General features: G+C 47.6%; 1 protein-coding gene across 5 annotated transcripts in view; it reads left to right on the top strand.

Moving 5' to 3' along the window:
- Positions 1-15,175, top strand: part of DOP1B (DOP1 leucine zipper like protein B) — a 106,299-nt gene that overhangs the window by 23,412 nt on the left and 67,712 nt on the right. For all 5 annotated transcript variants that reach the window (XR_004383616.1, XM_032865360.1, XM_032865358.1 and 2 more), the window contains exons 3-4: positions 11,377-11,558; positions 11,908-12,078. Coding sequence is in view for 4 of the 5 variants with exons in the window: in XM_032865360.1 (XP_032721251.1) it covers positions 11,377-11,558; positions 11,908-12,078 (353 nt within the window). In the remaining variant the exon portion in view is untranslated. The remainder of the gene's footprint in view (positions 1-11,376; positions 11,559-11,907; positions 12,079-15,175) is intronic.

The following is a 15,175-nucleotide window of genomic DNA, read 5'->3' as shown; positions in this document are numbered from 1 at the left end:
GCAGCGAGATAGAACCGATCCAAAAGGAATAAAACTAATTGTGAGCCATCTTTAAAACCAAAACATGTGTTCTGATGCATCTCTAGCTTGCGTGGAAGGTCGGGTGAAGCCGAGAACACGGTGCCCTGCCAGCAGCTCTGCTGCAAGCCGAGGTCGTGGGATGTGCGTGTTGTAAGGCGCGGTGACGACTCCCCGGGGTCACTGCTCGGCAGGTGTGCCCTCGGCAGTCTGCTTTTATGTCAGCGCCACACAGCATGTTTCCGTCGGGGACCTTGTTAGGAAGGAAGCTCTCTTTTCCAGAGGGGTTGTACAGGTGTCACTCCCCCAGTTAAAAAGAAGCGGACTTCGTGGGTTCTCTGTGAAATCCCAACTCCCTGTCGTGCCTGTTCGCCTGTTGCTTCTCCTGTCTGTCGCCGTCCCCGTCCTCCTCCCAGGCTGACATGGTGGCTGAGTCACTGCCGTCTCAGGTAGGACATGACGCTCTTCACCATCTCCGCCTTCAGGACTCGGCCTACTTTTGTGTGGGAAGTCCTGGCCAGTTTGTTATTCCTCAGCGCCTGTCCTGTGTTCCTTCTGTCTGAAGGGCACCGTTGGTGTCCCTTGGCAAGTATTTAATGAGCGTTCAAGCTTGTGTCACCTGGCCAGCCTTACTCACGGTACGGCTTCGGTTTTGTGGCATGAAACGAACAGCCTTTTAAAGATGAGCACCTTCCAGAAGGAAGGCCTGCTGGTATTTTACCGTTCGCTTGATGCAAGGCCAGCTTTTGGATTGGCTCGCTTGTGTCTCCTTATAGACGAGCATCTGGCATCTGGAAGTCCGTGTTATCACCGAGAAGAGCAGGTCTGGGCAATCTCTTCTGGGAACTTTTTAAGATCAAATGTAACTTACCCCCTTCCCGTATTGTTAAATTTCTCTTTAAACATTTTTTAAGTGTATTAAAGTACTTTTTTTTTTTTTTAAGATTTTATTTATTTATTTGACAGACAGAGATCACAAGTAGGCAGAGAGGCAGGCAGAGAGATAGAGGGAAGCAGGCTCCCCGCTGAGCAGAGAGCCCGATGCGGGGCTCGATCCCAGGACCCTGGGATCATGACCCGAGCCGAAGGCAGAGGTTTTAACCCACTGAGCCACCCAGGCGCCCCTTAAAGTACTTTTTGAGTCTGTGGCCTACCCTTTTGGAATTTTTAACGCTGTTTCTTACACAGAACCAGTCTGTGTCATGCTCAGAGTCCTGCCAGATAGCGTGATGTCAAAGGAAAACAAAGTGCAGAGCAGACATTATCGTGGATGGGGCAAAGTGAGACACTTCCTGGTCTCTATTAACCAAGCTTGGATGTGGTTCAGACCTTTCTTTTTCAAATTTGGGTTTTATAAATTTTTTTATTATTTTCAGGTCAGCCTGCTGAACCAATGAGCATACAACGAGGTCCCAACTATTATATCTTGTATTAGCTGAAGGAATGCTTTTAAGTGTCATTCTTGAGGAAAAGAAGGAAGGTTTATTTCTGCTTTAATCCTAGCTTTTCCTTCCTGTTTAGCATTTTTCAAAGTGATTTTGAAAACATGGCCATTTTTTCCTTCCAGATTTATGAGTTTCCTTGAGGTATCTATTCTATAGCTGAAGAACATTTCTCATCTTTTTTTTTAGTATACATCATTTTTATGCAATATTTATCACATGTGTATGTAATATAAATATATACGATATTTGTGTATCTGTATCTCTCAATGTGTCAAGCCTACTCGGGTTTCTGGTTTCAAAAAAAAACACAACCCAAACAATGAAACTTCCCTGGAAATACTGGGCTTTTCCTGCTAGAGGAGCACACTGCCTGGATAGAGGCTGGCAAGAGCAAGGCAGCGTCAGGGTGGCCCTCCCTGACCCACACCGGGGTCCCAGTCTCAGCAGCTTTCAAACTGCCGGAAGTGGGTCAAGAGGAAATCAGGAGTTTTTAAGTGCTAGAAGGTGGACTCAGTTAATGTGGCTATTTTGCTAATTAGGGGTTAAAGACACACTCAGGGGTGCCCAGGTGGCTGAGTCAGTTAAGCATTGGACTCTTGGTTTCAGCTCAGGTTGTGATTTTAGGGTGGTGAAATGGAGCCCTGTGTGTTGAGCGTGGAGTCTGCTTGGGATTCTCTCTCTCTCTCTCCTTCCCTCTACCCCTTCCCCTTCCCCTTTCCCCTCCCCCTCCCACCCTTGCTCACTTAAAAGTATTCTCTTGCTCTTTTAAAAAAAAATATTTAATTAATTTATTTATTTGACAGAGAGTGAGGGATCACAAGCAGGCAGAGAGGCAGGCAGAGAGAGAGAGGGAATCAGGCTCCCCGCTGAGTGGAGAGCCTGACGTAGAGCTCGATCCCAGGACCCTGAGATCATGACCTAGCTGAAGGCAGAGACTTGACCCACTGAGCCACCCAGGCTCCCCACAAGTATTCTCTCTCTTAAAAACAAAAACAAAACAAAAACACCAAAACCTCACACTCAGGAGAGGCTGGACCCAGTCCCTGGGTCCTTTCAGGATTTATTAAAAGGAGTCCCTTTGTTCTCTGGTGAGGAAAGAGTTTTCAGTTTGTTTTCAACAAGCAAGTGTCACTCAAGGAAAGATTCATGGTTCTTGCAGCTCAGCTGCAGGACCAGTTGGGCCAAACACAGCATTCATCTCTTTTTTCTTTCTGGGTGATAAAATACACATAAAATTTACCATTGTAACTGGTTATGAGTGTACCGTTCCATGGCGTTCAGTGGGTTTTCCTTGTTCAGCCAGCACCACCATCCAAAACTGAGACCGTTCCCATTAAACACAGGCTCCCCTCCCCCTCCCCAGCCCCTGGCCCCCTCCCCCTGTTCCGCTTTCTGGGTCTGTCCCTTTGATGACTCCAGGGACCTCGTGTAAGTGGAATCATACAGTGTGTGCCCTTTTGCGTCTGGCTTACTGCACTGACTGCGGTGTCTTCAGGATTCGTCCATATGGTAGCGAGCCTCAGGATTTCCTTCCTCCTTCCGGCTGAGTAACAGTCCGCTGTATGTGAGACCACGTTTTATTGCTCCAGTCATTGACGTTTGGGTTGTTTTCACCTTTTGGCTATTGTGAATAGCGCTTCCGTGAACACAGGTGTGCAAATACCTGTTTGAGTCTCAGTGCTTTTGTACATGGGCTTAGAAGTTGAATTGTTGGATCATACAGTCATTTGGTAAACAAGTCAAGTAGTTCATCTTTTTAAAACAATTTTATTTATTTATTTATATTTTAAGATTTTATTTATTCATTTGGCAGACAGAGAGCCCAAGTAGGCAAAGCGGCAGGCAGAAGGAAAGGGAGAAGCTCCCTGCTGAGCAGAGAGCCCGATGTGGGGCTTGATCCCAGGACCCTGAGATCATGACCCAAGCTGAAGGCAGTGGCCTGACTGACTGAGCCACCCAGGTGCCCCTATTTTTTTTTTTTTTTTTTTTTAAGTAAACTCTCCACCCAATGTGGGGCTCTAACTTACGGCCCCCTGATCAGCAATCACGTGCTCTGCCGACTAAGCCAGCCAGGCACCCCTAATCTTTTGAGGAGCCACCATCCTGTTTGCACAGCGATTGCACCATTTTACATTCCCACCGGCAGTGCACAGCACTCCGTTTTGAAACCTCCTAGGCCAGGCCTCTTCTAAATAGAACATTTTCTTTTTCAAAAGCAGTGATAGCCCTGGGCGTCTGGCTTGATCTCACTCTCAGAAAGGATGCAGCAGAAAGCCTCCAGTTTCCTACTGAGAAGTGTTTTTCATATCCTAAAAGTGGGCTGGCCACATGGGCCAAGCACTTCTCGTGTCCAGGGATTCCTGCATCAATAGGTCCTAAGTGGAGGAGATCTGAGTCAGTGGTGGCCAGCGGAAAAAAGCCACCATGGCCGAACCAGCACCCTGAGCTCTGCATCTTCAGCAGCCAAAGTGGGGGAATGAATCATCGGATGACTCCTTCCCCTTTAAGTTTGCCCTGAAAACACAGAGATGGTCCCCTCATGGCCATGCATTAGCCCTCAGTGAACCTAAAGGGAAAGTCTTACAGAGAGAGAATTTGGGGGAGCCAGAGGGGGAACCTTCACGGTGGCCACTGTTTCCTTAAAGCCACCAGGAGTTGCCTTAGGTTCCCCTTCAGGCACGTCGGCGAGATGCTACTTAATACTGCTCACCCAGAAGGTGTTTGTTTCGCTGTGTGTGTGTGTGTGTGTGTGTGTGTGTGTAATTCACTTAGCCAACATACAGTACATCATTAAGTTTCAGATGTAGTGTTCAGTAATTCATTAGTTGTGTATCACACCCAGTGCTCATCACATCATGTGCCATCCTTGAGCCCATCCCCCAATGACCCCATTCCCCTCACCTACCTCCAGCAACCCTCAGTTTGTTTCCTGCAGTTAAGAGTCTCTCGTGGTTTTTCTTTCTCTGATGACTTCCCATTCAGTTTTCCCTCCCCTCCCCCATGATATTCTGCATAGTTTCTTATATTCTGTGTATAAGTGAAACCAGATAATTGTCTTTCTCTGATTGACTTATTTCACTTAGCATAACCCCCTCCAGTTCCATCCATGTTGATGCAAATGGCGGGTGTTCATCCTTTCTGATGACTGAGTAATATTCCGTGGTGTATATGGACCACATCTTTATCCATTCGTCTGCTGAAGGGCATCTCAGCTCCTTCCACAGTTTGGCTATTGTGGACATTGCTGCTATGAGCATTGGGGTGCATGTGCCCTCTCTTTTCACTACCTCTGTATTTTGGGGGTAAATACCTAGTAGACCAATTGCTGGGTCGTAGGGTAGCCCTATTTTTAACTTCTTGAGGAACCTTGGTGCTGTTTTCCTGAGTGCACCAGCTTACATTCCCACCAGCAGTGTAAGAAGGTTCGCCTTTCTCCACAACCTCGGCAACACCTGTTGTCTCCTCACTTGTTAATTTTAGCCATTCTGACTGGTGTGAGGTGGTATCTCATTGTGGTTTCGATTTGTATTTCTCTGATGCCAGGTGATGTGGAGCATTTTTCATGTGTCTGTTGGCCAGTTGATGTCTTCTTTGGAGAAAGGTCTGTTCATGTCCATGCCCATTTCTTTCTTTCTTTCTTTTTTTTTTTTTTTTTTTTAAGATTTTATTTATTTATTTGACAGAGAGAGATCACAAGCAGGCAGAGAGGCAGGAAGAGAGAGAGGAGGAAGCAGGCTCCCTGCTGAGCAGAGAGCCCGATGTGGGGCTCAATCCCAGGACCCTGAGATCATGACCCGAGCCGAAGGCAGTGGCTTAACCCACTGAGCCACCCAGGCGCCCCTCCATGCCCATTTCTTGACTGGATTATTTGTTTTTTTGGGGGGTGTTGAGTTTGATAAGTTCTTTATAGATCTTGGAGAGGAGCCCTTTATCTGATAATGTCATTTACAAATATCTTCTTCCATCTCGTAGGTTGCCTTTTAGTTTTGTTGACTATTTCCTTTGCTGTGCAGAAGCTTTTTATCTTAAGTCACAGTAGTTCATTTTTTTGCTTTGGTTTCTCTTGCCTTTATCTAGCAAGAAGTTGCTACGGCTGAGGTTGAATAAGTTGATGCCTGGATTCTCCTCTAGGATTTTGATGGATTCCTGGCTCACATTTAGGTCTTTCATCCATCTTTAAGTTTGTCTTTGTGTATGGCGTAAGAGAATGGTCAGGTTTCACTCTTCTGCATGTGGCTGTCCAATTTTTCCGACACCATTTATTGGAGAGTCTGTCTTTTTTACTGGATATTCATTCTGGCTTTGTCGAGGATTATTTGACCATAGAGTTGAGGGTCCATTTCTGGGCTCTCTATTCTGTTCCATTGATCTGTGTGTCTGTTTTTGTGCCAGTACCATACTGTCTTGATGATTACAGCTTTGTAATTTTGAAGTATGGCATTGTGATGCCCCCAGCTTTGGTTTTATTTTTCAACATTCCTCTGGCTATTTGGGGTCTTAACTGGTTCCATACAAATTTTAGGATTTGGGATTATCCCAGCTCTTTGAAAAATGTCTATGGTATTTTAGTAGATTTTGCAGTGAATGTGTAGATTGCTCTGGGTACCATAGATATTTTAACATATCTCAATATCATAAAAGCCATCTATGAAAAACCCACATCAGTTATTATTCTCAGTGGGGAAAAATTGAGAGCTTTTCCCCTAAGATGAGGAACACAGCAGGGATGTCCATTCTCACCACAGTTGTTCAGTATAATACTAAAACTCCTAATCTCCCCAATCAGATAACAAAAAGAAATAAAAAGTATTCAAATTGGCAGAGAAGTCACGCTCTCATTCTTCGCACACAACATGATACTTTATGTAGAAAACCCAAAATATTGCACCCCCAAGTTGCTAGAACTCATACAGGAATTTAGCAACGTGGCAGGGTATAAAATCAATGCATAGAAATCAGTTGCATTTCTATACACGAATAATAAGAAATAGGAATTGAGGAGTTAGTCGCATTTACAATTACACAAAAAATCATGGGATACCTAGGAATAAACCTAACCAAAAAGGGAAAGGATCTGTACTCTAAAAACTACAGAACACTTGTGAAAGAAATTGAGGAAGACACAAAGAGATGGAAAAACATTCCCTGCTCACAGAAGGTGTTTTTAAATAGGACTCACAGCCTCATTTCCTGCATGAAGTCTGTCGCTCTGAGGGAGGAGGAGTTCTGTTCGGGGGAATCCTTTGTTTCCAGACTGCTCCAGATCCACTGCATGCAAAGCAGGGTTTTTTTTAAGATTTTATTTGAGAGAGTGAGACAGACAGAGATTGCGACAGAGATCATGAGCAAGTGGGGAAGAGAGGGAGAAGCAGGCTCCCCGTGGAGCAAGGAGCCCAACTTGGGGGCTCAGTCCCGGGACTCCACGATCATGACCTGAGCCCAAGGCAGACACTTAAGTGACTGAGCCACCCAGCGCCCCAGGCAAAGCATTTTCAACTAGTGATTCTAATCTTCAGTTTTAAGTCTTACAAAATGTTGGGGTACCTGGGTGGCTCAGTCGGTTAAGTGTCTGTCTGCCTTCAGCTCTGGTCATGATCCCAGGGTCCTGGGACAGAGCCTTGGGCTCCTTGGTCAGCAGGGAGCCTGCTTCTCCCTCTCCCTCCGCCTACCACTCCCCCTGCTTATACTCTCTCTCTCCCTATCTTCTCTGTCAAATAAATAAATAAAATCTTTAAGGAAAAAAAGACTTGGAAGATATTGTTTAGAAGTTTTCCTTAAATATCATTTAGGATGTATCTTATTTTCCCTTTTAATGCTAAATATTAATTACTATTTATTTTTTCCTTCTTCTTAAAAGGAAATTTCATGTTCCCCAACTCCATCTCGTGGGTGCCGATTTCCTCCTCGGCTACAGTGTCTCTTGGGATTTTCATCATATTTTGGGTCTGCAGGCATCTTAACTCCAGACATAGAGCAGTCTGAGCTTTGCTTTTCTGATTCAATGTTATTTCTCACCCTTCTTCCTCAACACACCCAACTAGTGTCCTTGTTTGCTTTTGGGGCAATAAAGACATTATCTGTAAATGACTGGGTTTCAGTGGATTGTTTTAAAATGCATCTTCTCTCCATCTCTGGGAGTCTTGTCCTTTATTTTCAGTTTGTCATGATGAGAAGTTGTGTTTGCTGGCTGCTTCCTGGGTGCCAGTTGCTGTACTGTTTGTATGGGGTGTCTCATTTGATGCTTGCAACTTCGTGAGGTGCCATGATCTCCATTTTTATAGATGAAACGATAGCTGGAAAGTTTAAAGAACTTGCCGAACAAGCAAATGGTAGAACTGGAATGCCCGGCTCTGACCCCCAAGCTCACATATTAAACCAGTGTTATAATATCTCAGTCTCATTTGTTTGCCTAGCCTCAGTGTGGAAGCACCTGTTAAGTCTGGCTCTGTGGGAAGTGGGTTAGCACAACCACCATGACCTAGGCATGATTTTAGCCCCATGATTAGTGGTGAAAATGATGCAGAAGGGTTGACTCTCCCACTGCCCCAAGGACCAGGCTCCCAAAGTCTGTCTGGCCACATCCTGACTCAGCGTGAGGAATGTAACTCGGCTCATGATCTCTCGGTGGCTCTGCTCTGCTCCTGAACTTGTGTGCTTTGATCTAGCTTGACAGTCTGATGGGTGAAGAGAATGGTATTTTCTTGTAGTTTTAATTGCATTTTTCTTACCAGGAACGACAAGCAGCTTCTCGTTCTTCTAAGTATAGTCTGTTTATATCCTTTGTTTTTGCTGAATTTTCAGATCCAACAGCTTCCTTCTTTCTTTCTACCTTTCCCTCAACAGCACTGAGACCCTTTCTCAGAAGTGCTGTGTTTTCGTGGATTAACACAGACCACAAACAGTGAAGAACCAGTTCCACATTCACTGGTCACAGCCTCAGTACTTGTTATGTTTCTTTTCCTATGTCTTTTCTCAAATTAAGTGACACATTGAAATGAGAAAGAAATAGCAAGCAGCCTCATTCATTTGGAATGGATGGTTTTGGTTCATTGTAATTGCATTTATGTGGGAAGAGGTTTATTAGTTAGGATAGAGAGGGTTATGCCATGGTAACAAACAAGGCCTAATCTCAGTGAGTTTTACGTGGTTGAGTTCTGCCTCACTGGGTCAGCACGTGGTTTCTGCTCTGTAGGTTCTCAGGGAGCCAGGCTGGCGGTGGGGGGCGGGGGGGGGGGCTTCGGCTCAACCCACATGTCCGTGATCTTAGAGTCAAGAAAAGGGAACCCGACAAGCTTTGAGTTGGCTTTTAACCAACTTTTGTCGCTCTACTCATTCCGCTGGCCAGACTCGGTCATGTTGCCATACCCAGGGTCAAAAGTGCAGAGAAATGGGATATGGACATGCACCGCCCAAGCAAGGCAAACGCTGGTGAGTCCCAGATGACCACCACGGTGAGTGTGCCCTGACTTTTCCACCTCAAGCAGCAGGAGTCCTTGGAATACGCTGAGCAGGACGAGAGTGGGTGTGACTTAATAAGCAAGTGCATGGGGGCGCCTGGGTGGCTCAGTCGGTTAGGCATCTAACTTCAGCTCAGATCATCATCTCAGGGTCCTAGGATCGAGCCCAGGGTCTGGCTCCATAAACAGCTGGAGTCTGCTTCTCCCTCTCCCCTCCCCTGGCTCATTCTCTCTCTCTCTCTCTCTCAAATAAATAAAATCTTAGGGGAAAAAAAATGCACGTGCTTGGTTTTGACAAAAACAGTTACCGCAGGTTAAGACAGAGGCCGTCTCTCCTGCTCTTGAATCCCCGGAGAAAGCCCACAGCCGCATAGATAAGCCAGCTGAGGCACAGACATGGTTTCTTCAGGACTGGCTGGCAGTTGACACTCGTCGAAGCCCAGTGATGCTGATGCTGCTGTTCCACCTGCTTTTCTATGTGTTCAAAAATGTGCATAACAAAATGCAGTTTCCTGAACATTTGGCACATTCATGTCCCCTCCGCCAAAGCTGTCTCACTTTGTTCTTATCCCCTGTTACAGCGTGTGTTTCGGCTTACCTCAGGATTTGTTTTGACAGGAGCACATTTAAAAAAAAATTATTTTGGGGGCACCTGGGTGGCTCAGTTGGTTAAGTGCCCGACTCTGGATTTCAGCTCAGGTCACGATCTCAGGGTTTGTGAGATCGAGCCCCATGTTGGTCTCTATGCTCAGCATGGAGTCTGCTTGAGATTCTCTCTCTCCCCCTCTCTCACTCTCAAATAAATAAATAAATAAAATCTTAAAAGAAATTATTTTGCTGGCTTTCCCTTTGTTTTAAAATATGAGACTTTTATATATAATATTTTAAGGTATTTCTTGATGACCTTTACTTACATGGGTTTTTTTTCTGAGATACGAGTTTATTGAATTTGAGAATTCAGTTAGACTATAGGCTTCTGATGAAAAATATATTATTTTCCTTCCTTTCCCTTTACTTCCTGCATAACCTCAGTGCATGTTTTAGGGACAGGATCATTTTCTTTGATTATGAAAAAAAAAGCTATCATGGCCCTAAGACCATATGGCCCAGGGCCAGCGGTTGGTAGACACACATAGCATGCAGTTGGCACATCTTCTGTTCTTCAAGAAGTCCTGCTTTGTTTTAGGCTCTGTGCAGAATGCTGAAAACCACGGAGGGGAAGGCAACAGACCCCGCCCTCAAGTTGCTCCCGGCCTAAGTCAGCCCCGGAGCTGATACTTATTAGGACAGTGTTGTAAATCGGTGACAGATGTGCACATGGAGCCCAGGGCAGGAGGAACTAAACATGCAGGATGGCGCACCCTGCCAGGGCGGGGACCATTGTGCTTCTAGGGAAGGGGACGCTCAGTCTCCTGTGGGGAGGATTAGCCAGGTCGACGGGAAGGAGGTTGGGCAGAGGGGCAGAGAGCACAGGCAGGACTCACACATGGATCTATGTCGCTGCAGAGTTCGAAGCCGAAGTAGTAAGAGATGGGGGCGGTGGAGGCAAAGCGGGCAGGAGTCCTGCCGTGGAGGCCTCTGAGTGGCTTTTTAAGAAGCGTGGACTTCACCCTGTAGGCTTTGAGCAAATATTTGCTGGTTGTTCCATAATGACAGACCCTTTGTATTATAAGATTGAGTCACGAGGAGCCACCCCGCCACAGCACTCTGCCCGCAGTCGCTTGAGGCTGTGCAGAACGGTTGTGACCGCTCACCCTCCCGACCGGGGTCCTCAGGTACCACAGGTACCCAGGCCGCTTCGGCGCAGACGAGGCCTGTGCCCGGCCGCAGAGGCCTGGCTCGGGAACCCTGTTGCTGCATCCCGGCAGAGTGCGGCATTTCTCCTGCGGGCGGGGTCCTTCCCACCCCGCAGGATCACCAGCGGCTGGAGATGCCTGGAGTCGTGACCGAGAGGGGTGCCCGCCTGTTTCTTCTGGGGGTGACCCCTCACTCAGAGCCCCCTGGCTGTGAAGCGGAGCTGGGGGAGCGATGGGCATACTTCAGACCTCTTCTTCTCCCCAGGCAGATTCCAAGGGCTTCCCCGGCACGCAGACAAGGGTCGTCTTAGGGATGGGGTGGGTGTCACGTCCCCTGATACAGTCTGTGTTCTGCTTGGCCTCATGTGTGGACAGGAGCCCTCTCCGGTACCCAGGTTTCCATGTGTGACCGAGGAGTGGGTCCGATGGTGACAGGGTCTCCCTTGCTCTTGATCCTGGTGCCTGCCTCATCTCCAGCGTTGCTAGGGGCTTTGCTGATACCCGTGTCCCCGGAGCCTGGCTCACGGCCCTCCTGGTGTTCCCTGCGCAGGCCCTCTGTCTTCCTTTTGCATCTGCTCGTGTCTTTCCAGCCTCTGCAGGTTTACTTTACGTGGTAAATGTTGCTGCCTTCTTCCTCATGTTCTCCCTCCTGTTTTCCAGGCCCTTCAGAGTAACCTGAGGTATTCCTTATTGCCAAGACGGCTCATTATCAGCAAGAGGTTAGCTCAGTGCTTGCATCCTGCCTTGCCCAGCGGTGTGCACCTAAAAGCCCTAGAAACCTATGAGATTATCTTCAAAATTGTGGGGACCAAATGGCTGGCCAAGGACTTGTTCCTCTACAGGTATAGTAGCTTCCCTACCATATTATGTTATTACCTGAATAACCATATTTCAGTTCATAAGATAACGACAAAAAAAAATAGGGAGTGGTAGCAACAACTCATGGTCAGGACGCCAGCAGGAGATAAGCCGCGATCACCTCTGGAGCGCATCCTCCCAGGCCTTTCTTTAAGTGTGTTCTGAACCTGCTGCCTCCTTACTGGACAGTCTGCTGTGACATCCTGTGACAAGCAAGCATCTGCAGCCCCAGTGGCTGGCTGGCTGCTGTTGAAAGCTCCCTCTGGCTGGGTGATTGTTCCAAACTTCCGATTCCGTGTCTCATTTACCCCTCCTCTCTCTTCTTTCCCAAAGCTGTGGGTTGTTTCCTCTTCTGGCGAACGCGGCCATGTCGGTGAGGCCCGTGCTGCTCGGCCTGTATGAGAAATACTTTCTCCCGCTGCAGAAGCTGCTCCTGCCCAGTCTCCAGGCCTTCATTGTGGGCCTGCTGCCCGGCCTGGAGGAGGGCTCTGAGATCTACGACAGGTGGGTCTCATCCGGCTCTGCGGCTTGCGTGTGATGCTGCCGCTTTGGGAGAAGCAGGGAAGGAGGCACAGAGGGAAAGGCGCAGAAGTCGGCTTGATGCTTGACATTGCTGGGCGGTCCCCGATTGACCGAATACTGTGTCCTCCTGGGAATTGCCTCTGGTCACAGGTGAGAGAAAGGTTTCCCAGAGTCGCGTGGTCAGTGGGTGGCAGAGCCGGGATCCTAAGCCACCTGGGTCAGGTTCCGAAGCCTTCCTTGTTCCCATCACACTAGGCTGCTTCTCAGTCAAGGCAGAGCCGTGCTTCACTGATGGCTGGGGTTGGCAACGGCGATGCTGAGCAGAATTTCAGCAGTCCTTAGCGGAATTTGTAAAGCTCATACACATAAAAGTTCATGCAGGGGTAATTTTTGGTCATGCTTAGGAGCAGAAGAAAGCATAATTCCATTCAGACTACTGGGTATACACAGTATCCTGTTTCTCTGGGGAATTATCACGTAAGAGCTCCCTCCCATCATGTTAACCATTCTGAGTGCTGTGATGCACCTCTGTTACTAGGACCTGCTTTAAGAACCCATGTGCAGCCTGACTGGGGGTTTCAGAAACCTCTGTGCTTGCAGAAGTTTCCGTCTGATGACACCACTCCAGAGGCCCCAGCCACACCGCCTTTGTCTGCCATGTCGGCTGGGACTGGGGGGTGTGGGGGGCTGGGGAGGAATCAATCTGAGGTCTGTTTGCAGTTCTCCCCTAATTCAGAGAAGTCAGAGAGTTAGAGTGGTTTGAGGGATCATGGCTAGTGACCACAGGTACGTTTAAGTCATGAGCACTTGTGGTAGAATTTGACAAACCTAACCAAAAATTTGTACTTCGAACGTTTCAGGTTTTCACATAAAGCGTGTTGTGGCTTCCTGCTTCCCAGTGAAGAGTCCACCTTTGGAGTGGGTGGGGCTGGTAGGAGGCACTTGCTCAGGAGGCAGAGTCTGTCTCCCTGCTGCTGTAAGCCTATGGCTGCACGCAGGATTGGTAGGTGTGCGGAGGGAATGAAGGGAAGGTCACGTAGGAGTCAGCGAGAGGACCCTTTCCAGGTCTGTCTCTTGACTTCTAGTCCCAGGCTCTTCCAAGAAGTTCTGGCCCATTCCTGGTTCCCAGACAGATCCGTGTATGTGTGTATATGAATGTTTTTTCCACCATCTGACAGATGAACACATCAGTTCCCAAAATGTATTGCAATTTCTTTTTAATTTGTAAGAATGAATCACGCCAGAAGAGTGTAAATAGTTGGGGTGTTTTTGTGCGTTCTCTTAGTTGATCCATGAGGGTTCGATGGAACAGTTGCTAAAGTTGCTTCACTTGGATTTTTTTTTTGGTGAGATTTCTTGACATTGAACCAAGAGCTGAGTAGAGCTGCTTGCATCACCGAGAGGATGGAGCCATGAGAGAAAAGCAGGCCCCGTGTCTGCAGCGCCCCAAAGCCGTTCGTTATCAGCTCTCCGAGGTGGATGCTGGTCGAGGGTTCTAGAATCTCTGAGTGGGTGTGTATGGGCAGAGTAACTGGGATGTCTGCTCCAGAGTCTTTGGTCTCTGTATCCATGTTAGTTTGAGAGAAGTCAAAACTCTTTCTTCCCCTAAGTGCTCAGAGCAAAGGCAGACACCCCCAGCAAACCGTGTGCAGGATAGGAAAGAGAGGGCAAAGCGAGGGACCTGATGTCCCCACTGGCAGCAAACGCAGAGGACTGAGTTAGGCCCAGTGACTCACAGGTTCCTGGAGTTGTTCTTGGCTTGTGTGTGTCCGTGAACCCTAAGAACGGAAACTCTGGCCGGTGTTAGGACTAATGCTTCACCCTGGCTTTCTAACCCTTGTGTGCCTGCAGACTACTCCTGGCCAGACCGTCGTCTTTAAAGTGCCCATGAAGTAGCTTCACAGCTGTGTTTTGCTGCACTGATGAAGCAGGAGTAGTGGGGAGAAAGTACCATAAAGTACCAAATCCTCTCCTGAGGATTTGGGGGAGAAGTGACTATTCTCAGAGGTCTGTACGTAAGCAAAAATGTGAGTCAGCGATTCTCAGCTGGCATAATTTGTGTCCTCCAGGGACATTTGGCATCTTTCTTTTGGCTGTTACCAGGGGGTAGAAAGGGTGCCGCTGGCATTTAGCACTAAGATTCCCTGCAGTGATGTGATTGTCCCTACGATGAAGGCTTATCTGGCTTCCAGGTCCATCGTGTCCGGGTTTAGAAAACCTGAATTAAATAGTAGTTGAAACATACATATGAATCTTTAAGATGATTTATTTTAGAGAGAGAGAGAGCACACTCACGTTCAAGGGAGCAGGGGGAGGGGCAGAGGGAGAGAGAGAATCTCAAGCAGACACCCGCTGAGCACGGAGCCCAGCGTAGGCCTGGATCCCAGGACCCTGAGATCATGACCTGAGGCGAAATCAAAAGTCAGATGTTTAACTGACTGAGCCACGCAGGCACCTAGAAACATATTTATTGACCTTTCTTTTGGTTGATTCCAGACAGCATGATGAGCTCTGCTGGTTCTAGAGTTTTTTTGCCCCTCTGGGCATGGACCTGACCTATGGTGGGACAGGATGCTGTTGTCAATGTTGAGCTCATTTGGATGCTTATGCCCAAAGCTCTGTTTTAGCTCTTTGTCCAGTGACAGTTTGGCTTTCCAGGACTGTCCATTAGGCAAGTGGCTACAGGGCCAAAATTGGGTTCATGGCAAGCAGTCTGTGTCACTTGCTGTCTGTTGACGAGAGGAGAGCGTGTTGGTGTCTGAGGAAGCTGGTGTTCGCAGGAGGCATGAGCACGCTAGCCAGAGTGGGACAGGAGGGATGGAAACAGGAGGGGTTTGGAGGTTCCTGGTTGATTCTGAATAGGAAAGATTTCGAGTCCTGGGCTCTGCTAATTTTGGAATCTTGGAGCTTCACATCTGAGATGGTAAGAGTAATTTTTATTTAATAGTTACTTGACCCATCCCAGTTATCTTGCTCTCCACTGTGCTCTCCATAGCCAAGTCTCATCATAATTGCCCTTTTGTGAACCACAGCATCATTCAGGCTTTTAATATCTATTAATTTTTTTTAGGATAAAATG

The sequence above is a fragment of the Lontra canadensis genome, unplaced genomic scaffold (assembly GCF_010015895.1).
Source record: "Lontra canadensis isolate GAN:19392208 unplaced genomic scaffold, GSC_riverotter_1.0 scaffold29, whole genome shotgun sequence".
Taxonomy (NCBI): Eukaryota; Metazoa; Chordata; class Mammalia; order Carnivora; family Mustelidae; genus Lontra; species Lontra canadensis.
The sequence above is the reverse complement of the archived record's forward strand: the minus strand, read 5'-3'. Positions and strand labels throughout refer to the sequence as shown.